At 45.4% G+C, this 16,348-nt stretch overlaps 1 protein-coding gene across 1 annotated transcript; it reads right to left on the bottom strand.

Moving 5' to 3' along the window:
• Nucleotides 1-376: 376 nt before the first annotated feature.
• On the bottom strand, nucleotides 377-14,945 carry LOC133912633 (phenylacetaldehyde reductase-like). The gene is made up of 6 exons (XM_062355479.1): nucleotides 14,721-14,945; nucleotides 13,314-13,483; nucleotides 2,150-2,341; nucleotides 1,440-1,602; nucleotides 927-1,113; nucleotides 377-757 (listed from the first exon to the last, which is right to left on the bottom strand). Exons 1-6 carry the CDS (start codon nucleotides 14,830-14,832, stop codon nucleotides 613-615), a joined length of 969 nt encoding a protein of 322 aa, XP_062211463.1. The 5' UTR covers nucleotides 14,833-14,945; the 3' UTR covers nucleotides 377-612.
• Between the last annotated feature and the right edge of the window lie 1,403 nt (nucleotides 14,946-16,348).

The raw sequence follows: 16,348 nt of genomic DNA on the forward strand, positions 1-16,348 counted from the left end.
AATTTAGACAGCCTGATTTGATTAATTCGAATACAATTTAAACGGTTCCTCACAATTAGCACTACAGTTCGACAACCTGCAGTGATAATCTCAAACTATCATTGTCGATTGTACAGTGCCAATTCAAAAACTGACACTGATGACTGTTCTGAATTGATATTAATGACTTTTTTTAGTAGTGTAGTAATATGCATCACCTCAAATGAATTTGCACATGGAGCGCCTCTCAATTTAATTATTTGCACAGCAATTTGCATAACCATTGATCAGTGACTTATGTAGTCTTCCACAAAGATATCTGATTCACAGGCTCCGTAGCTACGGACTCCTTGAGATCCTCGGCATGAGGAATGACGTAGCTGAAAGCAATGAAAAATTCACAAAACAACAAGCAGATTATTCGGAGAGGGAGATAGGAAACATCTCATGATTGGTACTTCTTTGTTTCACAGTTTCACTTCCAGAAAGGGACAGAGAAGGCAAAAGCAAACACCAAATGCCGGTAGCGCATGCATTGCTGCTATATCTCGACGCCAAGTACTCTTAATAATGCACTCCATCTTATTTAATTTGGTGGTGCTAATTCAAGGTGGAAGGGTGGATAAAATGACTTTAGAAGCTCACGAAGCCTTTCTCCTTCAGACATTCTATTGTCTCCTTGAGGCTCGTCTCAAATGGGGTCAACTCCAATCCCAAGCTCCTGATCTTGTCCCTTGAGACCTGGTATATTGGAGCAAACGGCTGGTCATCGGCGCACCTGTCCGTCAAAACAAATTATTAACAGAACCGGATAGAATTGCCAGAAAAAAAGGAAAGAAAAAAACTAAAATTATGGTCCAAGATGCCAAAGCACCAACGACTGCTAGATTTGAAATGGACATGAATGTGTGGGTCATCAGATTGTGAGTTGTACAAATAACACTTACTTATCAGGCAATGGAAGAGAAGGGTACATGTCATGGATGGTTTTAACAACATCGGAGAAGTGAACAACTTTGTCAGCCATGCAATATCTTCCACTTGCCGATGGGGTCTCAAATGCAAGTACATGTGCCAGAGCAACATCCTTCACATTTACCCAGCCAAAGCTGTAATTGAGATATACAGGTGAACCTACAAAAAGTAGATAGAAACCTCTCATTTCGATAATGTTGACTTTAAGACAACTGAAGCTAATTCTCTGTAGGAAACATGGGAGTAACTTGGGACATCTCTTGTGACAAAACTCATGCAATTTCACTTGGATTAGATGTGTACTGTTCCAGAAAATTTCATGAAAGCCACAATCCAGAATCCGTGATCCGTTAGTCATTTATTTTCCTGAGATAGAACAGCCTTTGTGTAATCTGTTCTGTTTTTGTATCCATGAAATAAGACCACTTGCATTAATCTCTAATTCTACCAGTGTATAAGAAAATTTACTCATCGGAATGGCATACCGCTGGTTAGGTACAGAATCATTTGAGCACTGGTGTTTAGTGTGGGCTGCAGTAAAGGACCAATGACCATAGCTGGGTTTATTGTCACCAAGTGAAGTCCATTGTCCTTTGAGAACTTCCATGCTGCTTGTTCAGCTAAGGTTTTTGACAAAACATACCATTCCTGATACAATCAAGTAAACAAGTGGGCCAAAATTTCAGTGTGAAGTTAAAACTAACCACGAAGAACCAGCAAATATTGTACTTTGAGTTTTCAACAGTGAGGGATTATGATGTACATTTTGACATGAGAAGTCAAATAATTCAAACAAGTCTAACAAGATAGTTCCATTAAAAAATATTGAAAAAAAACAAAACTGAATTGGCAGTTACGGACAGTAGTACAACGGTCACACTGGAACACATTTATTGCAGGAATCCATTTATTTGAAAATGCTATTGAAGTTCCCAAAGAGTTAACAATACATAAGAATTGTACTATGGAATGGGAAATATCTTTTATTGTCCATATCTGATATGAAATATGAAAGGTACAGGCGATGCATATAGCAATTCTTAGCTAAAACCAGAATTTTATCCATAAAGAAAAAATATTTTAATGAAAAAATTGGACAGCCAACATTTTCTAAGTAAACAGAAAATACTTTCGTAAAATATGAACTATTGAGTATATAGTAAAAATGTTATTTTTGGAAATGAAAAGGCAGTACCTTTGCCTTTTCACAAAGTTCTGGTATGGAAAATGATGTCTCGTCAATCACAACATCAGGAGATAATGGTTTTTCAGTGAATACAACAGCTGCAAGTGACGATGTTAAAATCACCCTTTTCACTGAAGAAGCTTTCTTGCTGGCGGCCAGAACATTCAGAGTTCCTTTCACTGCTGGGTCAATCAATTCAACCTAAAAGAAATTTGTATAAGCTGTAAAACTGGAAACAACTAAGTACTATAGGTCTTCATAATTTAATAGTGTGTCCATAGATGTGTCAACTAAATGAACCTGAAGGAAGAGGATATACAACTGAAATTCTGAAGAAGTTAAGCAGGAGCTCCATACAGGTATTCAGTTGAATTTGAATTTGAGAAATCGGGAAATCATTAACTTATATTTCTAACAAAATAAAATAATTTTCTAGAAGGTGATAAGCTTTGTGTGGGCCTGAGGGTAAGTCACATTACATGTCAATAGTGGCAACAATGAACATTCGAGTCTAAAATTTAATGTGCTATAATATCGCCAATTGGCTGCTAATGAAAGCCTAGTTTCTATTTGGATTTAGGAATCCTAGTCTTACGCATGGTAGTTTTCGATAAAAAATGTTTTGATTTGTGCTATTTGATGTGTTTTCCGCTTCTAGGCTTCTGACAACATAAAATTTGCCTAAATATATATTTTTTTGATAACGGAAAAAGTTTCCGGCCTCTGCACCATGTAGTTCAGAGATCCCGTTTACAACCAAGACCTAAAAATGCCGAAACAAATAGGCTTTAGGACAAAATAAAAAATAAACTAGCCTCTCCCAACACCGCAACAAATGCTGGTGTTCAAATGCTTGCTACTAATCAACAACTCGCAGACATCATCATCTAATATACAATTAGCCACTACCACGACTGAGATGTTTTGGTATACTGCATCATTCTAGGACGACACCTACAAGAAGGAGAATGACGCTCGCAGGCGTTGCCGGATCCGATCGAAGAATCAGACCAAGGCTTTCACCTCAATTTAGCACCACAATCAACACCCTTCGACACTGCCGCCAATTATGAGGAGCGAGAACGGTCACTGGAGACCTCATGGAGAGGTTGAACAAACCCAATCTAAGAAAGTATGGCACAAAATCGGGGAAACTTACGAGGGAGGGGACAAATCCACCACGATCTGAGAATGCTCAGATCCGGCAGTGAATTGCAGAGATAGAGCGGCGTCCGACGAGATGATCGCCCCTTCATCTTATATTGAGACTGAAGGGATGAAGGGAGCGTGGCCTAACGAACTTGATTCCTCCCACTGCCTCAGATCAAGACAAATTGGTGGAGCAAACCCGCTGCACCACACCGCGGGGAGGACACGCGCAAGTGATCATCAACACACAGACCCCTATGGCGCGCGCGACTGGTCCCCTCTGATCAGCGCCGCAAATAGGATCACTACCGCACAAATCAAGCACGATGGTGCAGGTGGTGATCAATCCCCACAAGCAGTTCGTGGTCGTAGGACCGATGATGAAGCATTACTTGCCGCTGCTCGACCTTCATGTTGCCATCGGTGTGGAGCTTTCAGCCCTGCCACTTTTCCTGGCAGGGTCCTGAACTCGTTAGAGCCCGCCAAGTGCAACCATCAGGCATCGTGCCTAAAACTTGTGATGACCAAATCCGAAGACCCGATGGCTGATCAATTTGCTTCATGTGCACATCCGCCCAAGAGCGGCAGCAATAGGTCGCACCGGCTCAATTTCATCACCCTCGACTGCAGCCACGACGCATGGCTGGTGATGGCGGGATCCACCCAAGCTGATAGCATATTGTTATGCTTCATGTGTGGATCCACCCAAGAGCGGCTGTAACAGGCCACACCATCACACCGCCGTCCCACACAGCAACCATATTTATAGACATAGAGGGAGGTGGTCTCGATAGTCAGGTGCGTGACGAAGGCCTCGAGCTACCGTTCACATCCACCTCGTCATACCAGATGTGGCAGGCGGCAAGGAACGCGAAAGGGGAGTGATATCTATATAGGTGAGGGTTGCTACTCTCCCTCCAGCCGCGGGCAAGGTCACCGGAGATAGGAAACAGGAAGAGAGGTGGCCAGATCTAGACTGTAACTTATAGATTGTTCGTTGACGCAAGAAACTATGACGTCGCAAACTAGCAACTAAATGCATACACACGAATAACTAGAAGATGATCACACGCAGGGAAGAACAGATGTTTTCTATGTTGTGCAATCAACCCCAACGTTTTCTATTTTCTTCTCTATTTATAGACTATTACATGGAAGGAAAGATCAATAATTTCTTAAACTCACGCCATAGCTTATCGCTAATGACATGCCATCCAACTTTCGGCTGATCATGGCCAAAAAATAACTAATGCTCAAAAGAAAAAAAAATGATGCAACATGGGTAAAATCTAACAAATCACCCCCCTTACTCATGTCGCACAGCCTTCACCTCCACAATGCCAAGCTTTTGTCGAAGTTCCATGAATTTACTCAGCCCATGAACTTTGTAAGGATATCGGCGAATTGCCCTTTTTGTACTCACGTGATCAACATTGTTCTTGCCCTCCTCGACAAATTCATGTATGAAGTGCAATGTCATGTCGATGTGCTAACTGCGGTCGTGATGCATCGGATTCTTGCACAATGTGATTACAGACTTATTTTCCACCAGTAGCTTGATCTTCATTAGCCTCGCGCTAGTTAGATCACCAATCAGCCTACTAAGCCACACAGCTTGGCATGCCACTATGGCTACCATGTTGTACTTTGCCTTACAAGATGAGAGCGTGATGATCTTCTTCTGCGATGCCCAAGTGACCAAACTACCCAAGTGGTGCTCTTGTGGTCATCCACGTCGCCGACGAGTTCGTTGTCACTATAGCCCACTAGGTTGTGCTTCGTGGTTCCATGCCGCTTGTCGCAACACCCAAAAACATAGCCATAGTGAGCCACTTGTCGCGCAGAATGTGCTTTACAGCTACCATGTGCTGTGACGTTCGAGCCTCCATGTAGCGGCTCACTATGCTCACAGCATAGGCAATGTCTGGCATTGTATTCATCAAGTATCACAAGCTACCGATAGTGTTGCGATACTCAGTAACATCAATTGCAGCACCGTCGCCTTTTTTGACAGCTTTAGCCAGTTCTCCATCGGCGTTGAGCACAGATTACACCCGACCATACCCGATAGCTCGACCACCTTGCGCTCGTGGCTGCTCTAGCATAGCATGATCATGCTAGCAGCTGGGTTTACCTCAATCCTGAGATAATATCTCAGGGGCCCGAGATCATTAAGAGATGTGGTCGATATTGAAGCCATCATCGACGTACACCCCCACAAGTAGGAATGTACTGCCCTTTGCCCTCTGGTACACGTCGTCTCTAGTGGGCAGTGCTTAAATCCAAGCACCAAAAGCGAGCTATCCAGCTTGGAGTTCAAGTCGCACAATGCCTGTTGCAAGGCGTACAATGCCTTGTGCAACTTTACCACCATGTGTTCATTCTTGTCGTCGATGAAGCATGACTGTTGTTGCACGTACACTTTCTCTGCAAGTTTACCGTTTAATAACGCAAATTTAACACCCATGTGATGGACTTCCAAGCCACCATGTGCAACCAAGGCGATCAGCATGTGCACCCTCTCCATGCGTGCAACTGGCGCAAAAACCTCGTTGAAGTCGATGCCTTGCCACTGCACGTAAACTTTTGCAACATGACGAGTATTGTGTTTCACGACGTTACCTTGTACGTCGTTCTTCACCTTGAAGACCCACTTGAACCCGATCACTCTATGCCCAGCTGGGAGCATGGCAAGCTCCCACATGGTGTTGTTGTGGATGGGACACATCTCGTCCTCTATGGCCACCTCTAGCTCACCTTCTTGAGCGCCTGCACTTTGCTAACCGGCCCCATGGCCGCTAGCATACATAAGGCATTGTAGTCGGCGTCGACTTCATCTATCATGTCATATTGCCGATGGTGCGGTACCACTGTGGCACTCCCTTGGAGTCATGAGATCCACCGATGTAGCCCACTTGATGCAGATTGGATGAGGTACTCTAATCGCCACAAGTGTTTGTGGTTCTGTCAATTGTGACACCACAAGACTTGCTCCATCATTGATGTTCACTGGAGCGCCACCCTCCACATGAGTGGTGGTGTACTCCACAATGAATGTGTCCATGCTATTATCGAGAATGCGATCACCCAACACAACATTCCAATCCCACCACTTGGCCTCCTAAGATCACTTCGTGTGTCGCATGCAGCTTGCACATCGTGGGACCATAGACACAATAAGCCTTGCTGCCATCCTTGTAGCCGACGAACACCATTGGCGTCGACCTATCCGAGAGCTTGGTGATGCCAAGAATCACCTTCTTCATGTGAGTGACGTAGCCAAATGCCCTAGGGTAGGACATGTTCAACTGCCGTCTATGCCACACCTCATATGTTGTGACGCCATTGAGTGACCACATCGACACCTAGTTTAGGATGTGCATGGCAGTCTTCACCGCCTCACCCCAGAACATGGTTGGCATGCGTATGCATTTAAGCAAGCTATGCTTAGATGTCAACAATTGTCTGGCTCCAGTGTTCCATGACGCCATGCTACTGTGGCTAGTAGGGTGTGGTCATGCACCACATGATGTTCTGCTTGTCGTACTAGTCGCCAAACTTGATAGGGTTGAACTCCCCGATGTGATCACTCTAAAACATGATGATCTTCACATTGCACTCATTCTCCGCGAGCGCATTGATCTTACGGAAGAACTTGAATGCCTCATCCTTTGTCCACAACATTTCCACACACATGAACCTGCTATAATCATCAACAATGAGTAGGAAATAACAATTACCGCTCGGGTCGGTGGTGTGATGGGGCCATAGATATCCCTAAGCACCAACTCCAGAGCACGCTTAGCACGATACGACGACGCACGCGGGAACAGGGTCCCGTGCATCTTTGCGAGTGTACACCCATCACAGAATCGATCCATACGGTCAATCATCGGCACACCATCGACAATGTTCTTGGTGGTGAGATCATGGAGTGCTCGGAAGTGCAGGTGGTCATAGCATGCATGCCAACGCCATGCCTCATTGTCCGTCTTTACTAGTAGGCTGTCACACCCCAAAATTCCGATTTTGGGTTGTGAGCATTTTAAAACATTATAACATTTTTCCTGAAATTTAAAAGCTTTTCAAATAAATTTTACAGTTTAAAAAGGATTTGTTTGGTGTGATAAAAAAATGTATTTATAAAATATTAGAATAGATTAAGGAATTTCAAGGTTGGATAAATCCTTGCTCCTTTTTCCCAATATTATCCAAGATCCCTATATTAATTTCTTCCATTTTATATCTTGCCACCATTTCTCCAAAGCTCCGAAGTTCCTTATCTTTATTTCTCCCTAATTCTTTCCTATACAAAGATGGCCCAAGCTACCCTGTCCCTTCTTCCGTCTCCAGATCGAGAGGAGTATATGAACAAAGCCATTCGCCTTTCCGACTCCATGGCTGCACATAGGAGCTCCCAAAACCGATGAATTCAATGTGCACCCGTGTTGTTTAAATGCCAATATTGAACATGTTGTTGTCCTCATTCAATCCCTTCATCAATTCCCTCTTTATTTTTCTCAATTCATGATCAAAACCGCGACTTTAATGGCCATAAGGGCAATTGAAGCCACCAGTTACTCCTTGTCGCCAGCCTCGTCTTCTCACGAAGTTTCAGAGTTCAAGACAGCCACAAATGCAAATCTTGACAATACTAAAGTTGTAGGTCTCGTCGAGAGCTTCGATTTGCACCTATGGAAGTCCCCGTTTGAATAATGGATTTGAGAGTTATTACCCCCGAGATCAATGCTGCACAATTAAGGCTGAATTCAAACAATTTCCCTTGCGGTGCAGTTTTGGAAATTAAGATGGCATTTCCAAAAGTTCAAATAAATACCAAAGTTGTAGATCTTTTCGAGTACTACAAGATAGTCAATTTGGAGTGTAACAGCGAAGTTATCGTCCTTGAACAGAGCCATCCGTTTCATCTTCCATGCAGTCTGTTTCATCTTTCACCTCCGGCCTTTCCCCCTCCCCATTTCATGACCAGCCACACCCAACCCTTCAAATAGGTCCAGCACGTCCTCCCCTACCCCTCCAAAGCCCTACCATGCCGCCAGGCTGCTGCCACGGCTAGCCCTTCTCGCTGCCCGCCGCATTCAGCCACGAGAACCCCAATTGGCATCCGCGTTCCCGGCGATCCGTCTAGGTAAAAACCTTGATCTTTCACCAAGATGTGCCTTAGATCGTCCCCCACCATGACCCAAAACCGTTTGGCCAGAGGAGCAACGACACCACTGAGATCTACGTCACTGTGCTGCTGCCTCACATATGGCCGCGTCCAAGGCGCGAACCGAAGAATCCGTCGGTGTTCCCGATGATCCAGCGAAGATCCGATAAAGCCACCCGCGTCACCATGTAGAACATCGATCGAACCTCAATATCCCTGAAGGGCTCGGCCAGATCTTCATCGGTGCAACAGGAACGTGAGCCGGACTTACAATACTGCACGCTGTCACCGCTGCCATGTCCCCACCTCAACGCCCACCTCCCCGACCGTCGCAGCAAGGTGAGGACTAGCCCCTTCCCCTCCCACTTTCCCTTGTGTTGTCGCCATTTGTGATCCCTAACCGAACCCCCAACCCTGGCCAAAGCCCGATCTACGCCGCCACGGTCGTCGCCATCGCGAACAGGTGCGCCGTCGCCGAATGGCATCTGTGTTCTCGGCCAATTAGAGCTCGGATCACCGCGTCCTTTGACCAGCACGTGCCACTAGATGTCCCACACGATGCCTTAAGTATATCCTTCCAAATTCAGTTATTCAACAACCTATTTGGCCATTAGAGCCCTGACGTTGTCGGGATCACGATCGCCGTGCCTGCTGCCCAGTCTGGAGTTCTGCGCCTGCAGCGCGAGTTCAGATCGCGTTCCCCGGCGAACTAGCACTCAATCCACGAGTCGTTGGGCCGAGACGTGCCCCTGCTAGTCCTCTACATCCTCCCAAATCGGTTTATCCGTAGCTGCAGCAGAGCTCCCGTTCTCGACGTCGTAATCCCTGCTGCCCAGTGCCGCACACGTTCTGCGTACCTAGAATGTCAGCCGCGTTCCCTGGCGAACCGGAGCTCCAACCATCGATCCCTTTCACAGAGACGTGCCCCTAGTTATCCTCAACAATCCCTAAAAGTTTTTCAGCCAGAAGAGCACCGACGCAGACGATTTGTGGTCGCTACGCCGCTGCCCCCATGTCTCTGAGTGTTCTGCATGTGCACCCGGAATGCATTCACGTTCCCTGTCAATCCAGGAGCCGTTTGGACGCACCAACTGCGTCACGGTGTGTCCCATCACATTTTCTATGCGGCCAATTAAGGGTTCCCCCGCATCTACAGCGACGCCACCAGGAGCGTGATCCTAACTTCCAACGTCGTTGCACAATCTCGCCAAAGTTCCAATCGATCGATCTCCTTCTCAGGTGAAGCCCTATCCAAACCATCTCTGCAGAACTGTGTTCCAGAAAATATGAATAATTCTATTCAAACCATTTCTTGAATATCACAGCCAATCTCCGAGAACATGCACATCTTCTTTGCTGTGTCTGTGCGCGGTCACCACCGAACCTGAGAGCGTCCGTTGTTGTTTTGCCGCTACCTCAGAACACCTCTGTCAAGACCAACCATAAAACCAAGCTTGCCTACTCATGTTCTACACCATGCTCTCCTCAATTTGTTAAAACTCACTGTTGCCGATGTCAACGTCAGTGACCGCCACAGCCGTCATCCGTGTCCTCCATCGCCGGCAACGTCGAGAGCCCACCGCCGGCTGTCGTCTTGTTCCACTCTACCAATTGTTAGTTAGGGTTTTCCATCATCAAATAATTGATCGAGAATATTTTCAAGGAATATTCTGGCTCATTTTTCTTCAACCCTAATTTAATCTTCTGAGAACCTGTTTTCCTCCGTCTGAACTCTGATTTGAGCGGTTCTTGCGCCCAAATTCTTCTAAAATCGTACCATATTCAACTATAGTGTTTTTATGATGTGTTATCTCTGTTTGGTGTATTATTTCTTAGTAGTTTTGTGCTTTCTCTTTTATCGGTAGATCTTGTGAGAGGAATATGACGTTTCTAGAGATTCGATGAGCTACAAGGTCGAGACTTCAAGATATGACAGAACCGAGTTTACGAAGGTAACTGAGCAGTAGCCAGGCAAGTGCCCTTGCTCATTTTGCACCTATTTTAGGATTTATATGTTAATTGTTTATCCTTCTTGCATGCTTGTCTAATTTGGAATCCCATGATTAGGGTTTACTAGATTTTGTATGATTATTCTTGTCGTCGTTGATGAGTCATAGGAAATGAAGGGTAGATATTCCAGTTGCTGTCATGGTTGGGGTAAATGTTAATCTTGACTAATGTTTATGCAACAGAATCAGATATGATATCTTGCAGTAACATGGTATAGGGATCCTAACTAGATGGTTGGTTTGAGGTGGTGCTGCATAGTAGGTTTGTGGTTGTTTCTGTGTGGGATCCTAAAGACCGGTTCTTGGAGCATGTAACCAAGCTAATCTGCAACCATCCACAGAGCCTATAGGGGTACGGTCTGGTCAATTAATTAGCCACTCCTCCGGTTCTACGAGCACCATTGGACGGTTGAGTGGCACAAGAGGGGGCTTCTGCAGCGATGTAATTGTCTATTAGCGGTAAAACCTCAGTGGGTGCTTGCAGGTCGGCGGGAGCTTTTTAAAGGTCTTGTAGTGATCTCCTGACGCACACCTCAGAAGTGTGTAAGTGCTTGACCGGCACGGCAATATGGAAACTGTCACCTGGTAATGCGGATGATGAAATCATGACCCGTGGGGAACGATAAGCAAACTGTGCAGAGTATGAAACTGATCGATTAGCCGTGCTCACGGTCAAGAGCGGCTTGGATTTCTTCTAGATTAGTTGAGATCAGGGTTCTGGTATGGATGATCGAGTAGCCAGGTAATCTGCTAGGTAATGAGATTACTTGGTGAGTTTGGTAGTCGGATGGAATCCGATGAGCTGTTCTTCTTGTTTAAGTTGTGTCTTCACACTTAGTAAATAGGATGTCTGATTCTAGGAGTTATAAGTTAAGGTTGCTTAGTGCAGTAAACCAGTGTCTAACCCTCTCTTGACTTAAGCCCCATGTCATATTTTCCTACACTTGCGCAGTACAATATGTACTCATACTTGATATTTCTAATAATAAATGCTGCTCAGTTGGAGAAGACTACAAGAAGATCAAGGAAGCTGAAGGCTATATGAAGATGGAGCGTTCCGGGTCGCGTTGCCTTTAGTCAATTGCTTGTGGTGTGCCAGAAGATCCTTAGGAGTCCTTTGTATTCTTCCGTTGCTGTCTTATAAACTCTGGTATTTATTTCAATAAAGTTATTTTTGTTCAATACAGAACTGTATATCACTGATAATGTCATCGCATGTATGATGAAACTGATCTTGGCATATATGTGGAATGCACCTGGTTATTCTTTTGAAAAACCAGATGTCACTTGCAGTCGAAGATACCTCACCGTCCTCAATGGTGACCTTGAATCCATTCTCATCAAGTTGTCCCAAGCTAATGATGTTTCTCCGAACGTGGTATATAGTATACCCCAGAGAGCACTCGCTACTTCTTGTTCTTGTTCTTGCACTCGAACACGATGGATACCTTCCCGCAAATTTGCACCATGGAGCCGTCACGAACTTTGTCGTGCCCTGCACAGTCTCATTGAACTAAGACAACAACGAGCAGTTGCCTGTCATGTGGTTACTGGCACCAGTGTCCAAATACCACACGTCGGTGCCTGCGTCCTGTGGGATGACCTTCTCCTAGTGGAGAAAAAATGTTCTACTGTTGCGCGACAACATCGACCCACAACAACTCAAAATGCTTAACCATGAGAAGTGTCGGTTGCTCCTCCTAAGCTTCAACGAGGTTTGCCTCCTCCTTGCTTTCGTGGAATGACTTGCGGCATTCACGAGCGAAATGCCAGGATATGACACAATTTTAGCACTTTCCCTTGCCGTTGCTAGTCCCACTATTCTTACCGCCAATGCACAAAGTGTCTTTTCCAATGCCCTTACCGCTTGCGGCGCTTGTGCCACCACCATTGCCCTTTTTGGCAGCCTTGTTGCCGGATGAGCCCTTAGTCTGCTCGCCCATCTTCTAGCGCCGAAACCACTCCTCTGAGAGAAGCATACGTTCACTAGTGTTACCACCGGCGTCGAGGTCAAAACGCTCCTCGGTGGCCTTGAGCCGTCTGTCAGCACCTCGACGGATAGCATGTCCAGGTCAAATAGTGTTTCGAAGGACAAGGCCATGATCAGCCGGACGTAGGATGGCAAGTCATTAGCGGCAAGTTGTGGCACGAGTTTAGGAGATCATTGATCTTTCCTTCCATGTAATGGTCTATAAATAGAAAAGTAAACATATGTTGTTCCCTGCATGTGATCATCTTCTCTAGTTATTCATGTGTGTTTAGTCGCTAGTTCGCGACGTTAAGAGGTATCAGAGCCTTGTTGTTCCTACAACGATGTCCACATCTCCTCTGTTGCATCCCGAGGGTAGTGCCGAAGGGAGTGGCACCTTGGTGGTGCAGTGGACGGTGAGGGAGATGGGTGTGACTGTGTACCCGATGCTCACACGAAAAAAACTATGGTGATTGGCCTCTGTTGTTGCAGGTCAAGTTAGAGACGAGAGGCCTCTGGACCGCCATCAGTGTTACCTGAACACTCGTGTCCAAATTTATTTGCCAAATCGGACGCCCTGAATCCGTGTCGGATTCCAAGTTGTATTCCGCGTGTCCAAATTTTCTTTGCCGAATCGGACATCCGAGTCCAAGTCGGGTTCCAACACCCGTGTCCGTGTCCAGGTAGGCAAAAATAACTCACGCTCAAAAGGAAACAAATGATGCGACATGAGTAATCTAACAAAATACCCAAGATAGCTGGCTAATTTTAATGATTGTTGACTTTTTCAGATTGATTAAGCCTATCAAGGTACCTTAACTACAAAAGGATTAAGAATTGCAAAGCTATTGAAAAACTAGAAAAAGAAGTACGAACCTGGGGATCTTTTGGGTTAATGTAGAAAGGTGAAGCTGTATGGAACACACATTCACAACCCTCAACTATAGCATCAAAGGAGCCTTCTTCTAATAAATCTGCTTTGAATAGCTGTAGCCTCTCAGCAGATCCATGTAGAGCACGCAAATGTTCTGTCTTCTTAGGATCCGCTGAAAACCAGTAAATGGAAGAATATTAGTTGTCCATTGTCTACAAAATGTAAAGATGGGGTAGAACACAACTGCAAACTATCCTAGTTGATAAAACACATTACTGAGTTATTTGCTACACAGCTGACTTAAAATTTGAATAATTGATATCCTCGAAATTAGCTCTAATTATTTTTCCAAAATAAGCTGTTATTTTAGCAACAAAGCAACAAATCTACGAGCACCGTTTTTGTCTATGCAACAAATCTACCAACACAGTTTTCATCTATCTTTGGCTTGATATTTGTGAGATTAAGAGTGCTGTGATGCGGCACAGTTTCTCGTCAACACAATTGCATTAGCGTTGCGTCATTGCTGCATCCGGTGGTTGTTACATGAACTATACGAAGTACACGAGGACCATGTAGAGCCATTCATATCACTACTTACTTTGTGGCCTCAGGCCAACCCTTTCATGATGGTCATTGTGGAAGCGGAACTAGAAAAACATAGAGATGAAAATATGCCAAGAATAACAGAGGGACACCTCAGCTGTTAAGTTACCTACCGAGGTTTGTGCCTTGAAGTCTCTGCTCCATTTGGAACAATGGGAACTACTTGAGGATTTTGCAGGATACGAAAAATAAACTTTCACATACAAGGGCTCCACACCATGCCATGGTTGCTTACATGAGTTTTCCTTACTCATACAACTCAAACGTGGATGCTCGCATTACCGTGTGACTGAAGACAGCAAACTCAACGCTTCCACACACGGATAACACAGGAATTCATTACTAGGTAAGGCTAGATGTAATGAGTTAGACAGCCCCTGGTACTACACTAAATTACTAACAAGACTAGGACAGGAAAAACAATTCCGATCCGATTGTTCTTCCCGTGGCAAGTGGAAGAACCGAATTTCAGAAATTTCGTCCAAATGGACCGGGGTCTCTGGATTTTTCAAACGGTTTACCCAGTGAAGTTGTTCACTTTTCCGAAATCAACTACTGGCACAGCGTCTCAACTGCGACATGGAGCAAGAGCGTACTGGTCCATGATGCAAGGATCATGAGTTCAATTCATAGATACAAACTAGATGCAGCAGCTTCGGGGAAGAATCTGTATAGTGGAATCCGATTGGAGGATTCCGGTAGGAGTATACTAATTAAACGCACAGAGAGAGCAGAGTAGGAGCAGAAATGGTAGGTAGGAAGGGAAGGAAGATGCCGGGGGGGGGGGGGGAGCTGGTACCTACCGGGATCGCGTAGGGTGCCGCGGACGGTGTAGCCGCGCTCGAGGAGGAGCTTGACGATCCACGACGCGATGAAGCCGCCAGCGCCCGTCACGCACACCACCTTCTCCCCCATCTTTGCAAACTACTCACTCTCGCTCCCCCTCTGTGTGTGCGCGTGTGAAGGGAGAACTAGCAATAGTAAGAGGGTTGATTGATGTGGGTGGGCGAGGCGTGCTGGGAGGGGACGCAGATGGACCCGAGCGTTTATGTATCGATGCTTCAGAGGCCGCGTGTTCCACGTTGTCGCCTCGTCTCCCGCGTGGCGCCCGAGCCGGAAGTCGTCAAAAACACACAACGCCGGAGGAAGCTCACCGTGTGGGATTCCAAGGACTGGACGGGGCAGACAAACGCAGACTAGAAAATGTTTTAAAATTCCTGAAGAGACAATAGAAATTTTAAATAGAGCGAGAAAACTGGATCAGTGGAGCGATCAGGATGGAGTACGTTGCTGCGGGAAGTCAAGAATTGTCAGGCTGCCGCCAGAGGTTAAAATTAGGCATACGAAGAGAGAGTGCAACTGTGCATTTTGTAGTTTGGAGGGCGCAGGCACCAACACGTATTACGGAGCTACTCCAAAATTGTAATGATATTGCTACGTAATCAATAAAGCTCTCTCTTTACCCGGAAAAAGAATCTGCTATTTTATTTTTCAAGCACATGTGAAAGGCTTGCACTATTTTGTTGCGTCAATTATTAAGTTCATGTGAGAAAATGTTGGACCAATCTAAGAAAAGACCTATACTCATACCATATATATTAAGCCATAAATCAATCTTAATATAAAGAGACTTCATACATGATAACATTACACAATGTCAAAAAAATAAATAAACTCCGCAGCTAATGCAATCTTCTTTATTCTCGTATCTCCCATAGGTAGTCAACGTAGAGTACCGCCTTAGAACTCATCTTCAGAGTAATCCTCATAATAGCATTTATGGTTATAATAAATATGAGTACGTCTCGTACTTCACAAGTTACGGTAAAAATTCAAATGAAGGTATTCACAAGAATAAAGCTCGATGCGAGGGCTCTCAGGCAGCGCTTGAGCTATGAAGGGTGAGGGAATTAAATGCGGAGGGGTGTGTGGTGCCTCGGGAGGGGTCTAGGGTGGGTTTTATAGGTCGGAGAGGCGGGTTCTGGGTCAGATTAGATTTTGTGATGTCACCCGACAAAACGCGGTTGACTTTCATATGCTGGCTCAGTTTCCTTTAACCGGCCGAGAGCTTCCATCCCGAGGCCGCTTGTTTCCATATGTGGTGCCAATCGGTGATTTGTTGCCTTAGCCGTGTGCGGATTGAAAGGGGATCGAAGCTCAGATTTGTCGGTGCATAGAAGGAAAGGGGGAGGGGGAAAAAAAGGGAACATCTTGCTGCCAAAAAGATTCAGGTTGTTGGTGTGCCCCTGAAGCTTTCAAATCAACCTCCTCATGCATTTCCTTCCTTTCGTAGAGTGTGGAATCAGCGGCCATGTCGGATTTGCTACAATGACAGGACATAGGAAAGGAATCGAAGGTTGAAGATGTGTGCAAAAGAGAGAAGGGAGAGATGCTGAGCATGGGCGTGATGCGGGAATGGGCCGGTTGGTAC

Source organism: Phragmites australis, chromosome 1 (assembly GCF_958298935.1).
Source record: "Phragmites australis chromosome 1, lpPhrAust1.1, whole genome shotgun sequence".
Taxonomy (NCBI): Eukaryota; Viridiplantae; Streptophyta; class Magnoliopsida; order Poales; family Poaceae; genus Phragmites; species Phragmites australis.

Coding starts and splice junctions, on each gene's coding strand:
- LOC133912633 (XM_062355479.1), bottom strand. CDS start 14,832: ATGGGGGAGAAGGTGGTGTGCGTGACGGGCGCTGGCGGCTTCATCGCG. Junction 13,484..14,720: donor CGGCACCCTACGCGATCCCG/GTAGGTACCAGC, acceptor ACTGGTTTTCAG/CGGATCCTAAGAAGACAGAA. Junction 758..926: donor TCTCTTCCATTGCCTGATAA/GTAAGTGTTATT, acceptor TTTGACGGACAG/GTGCGCCGATGACCAGCCGT.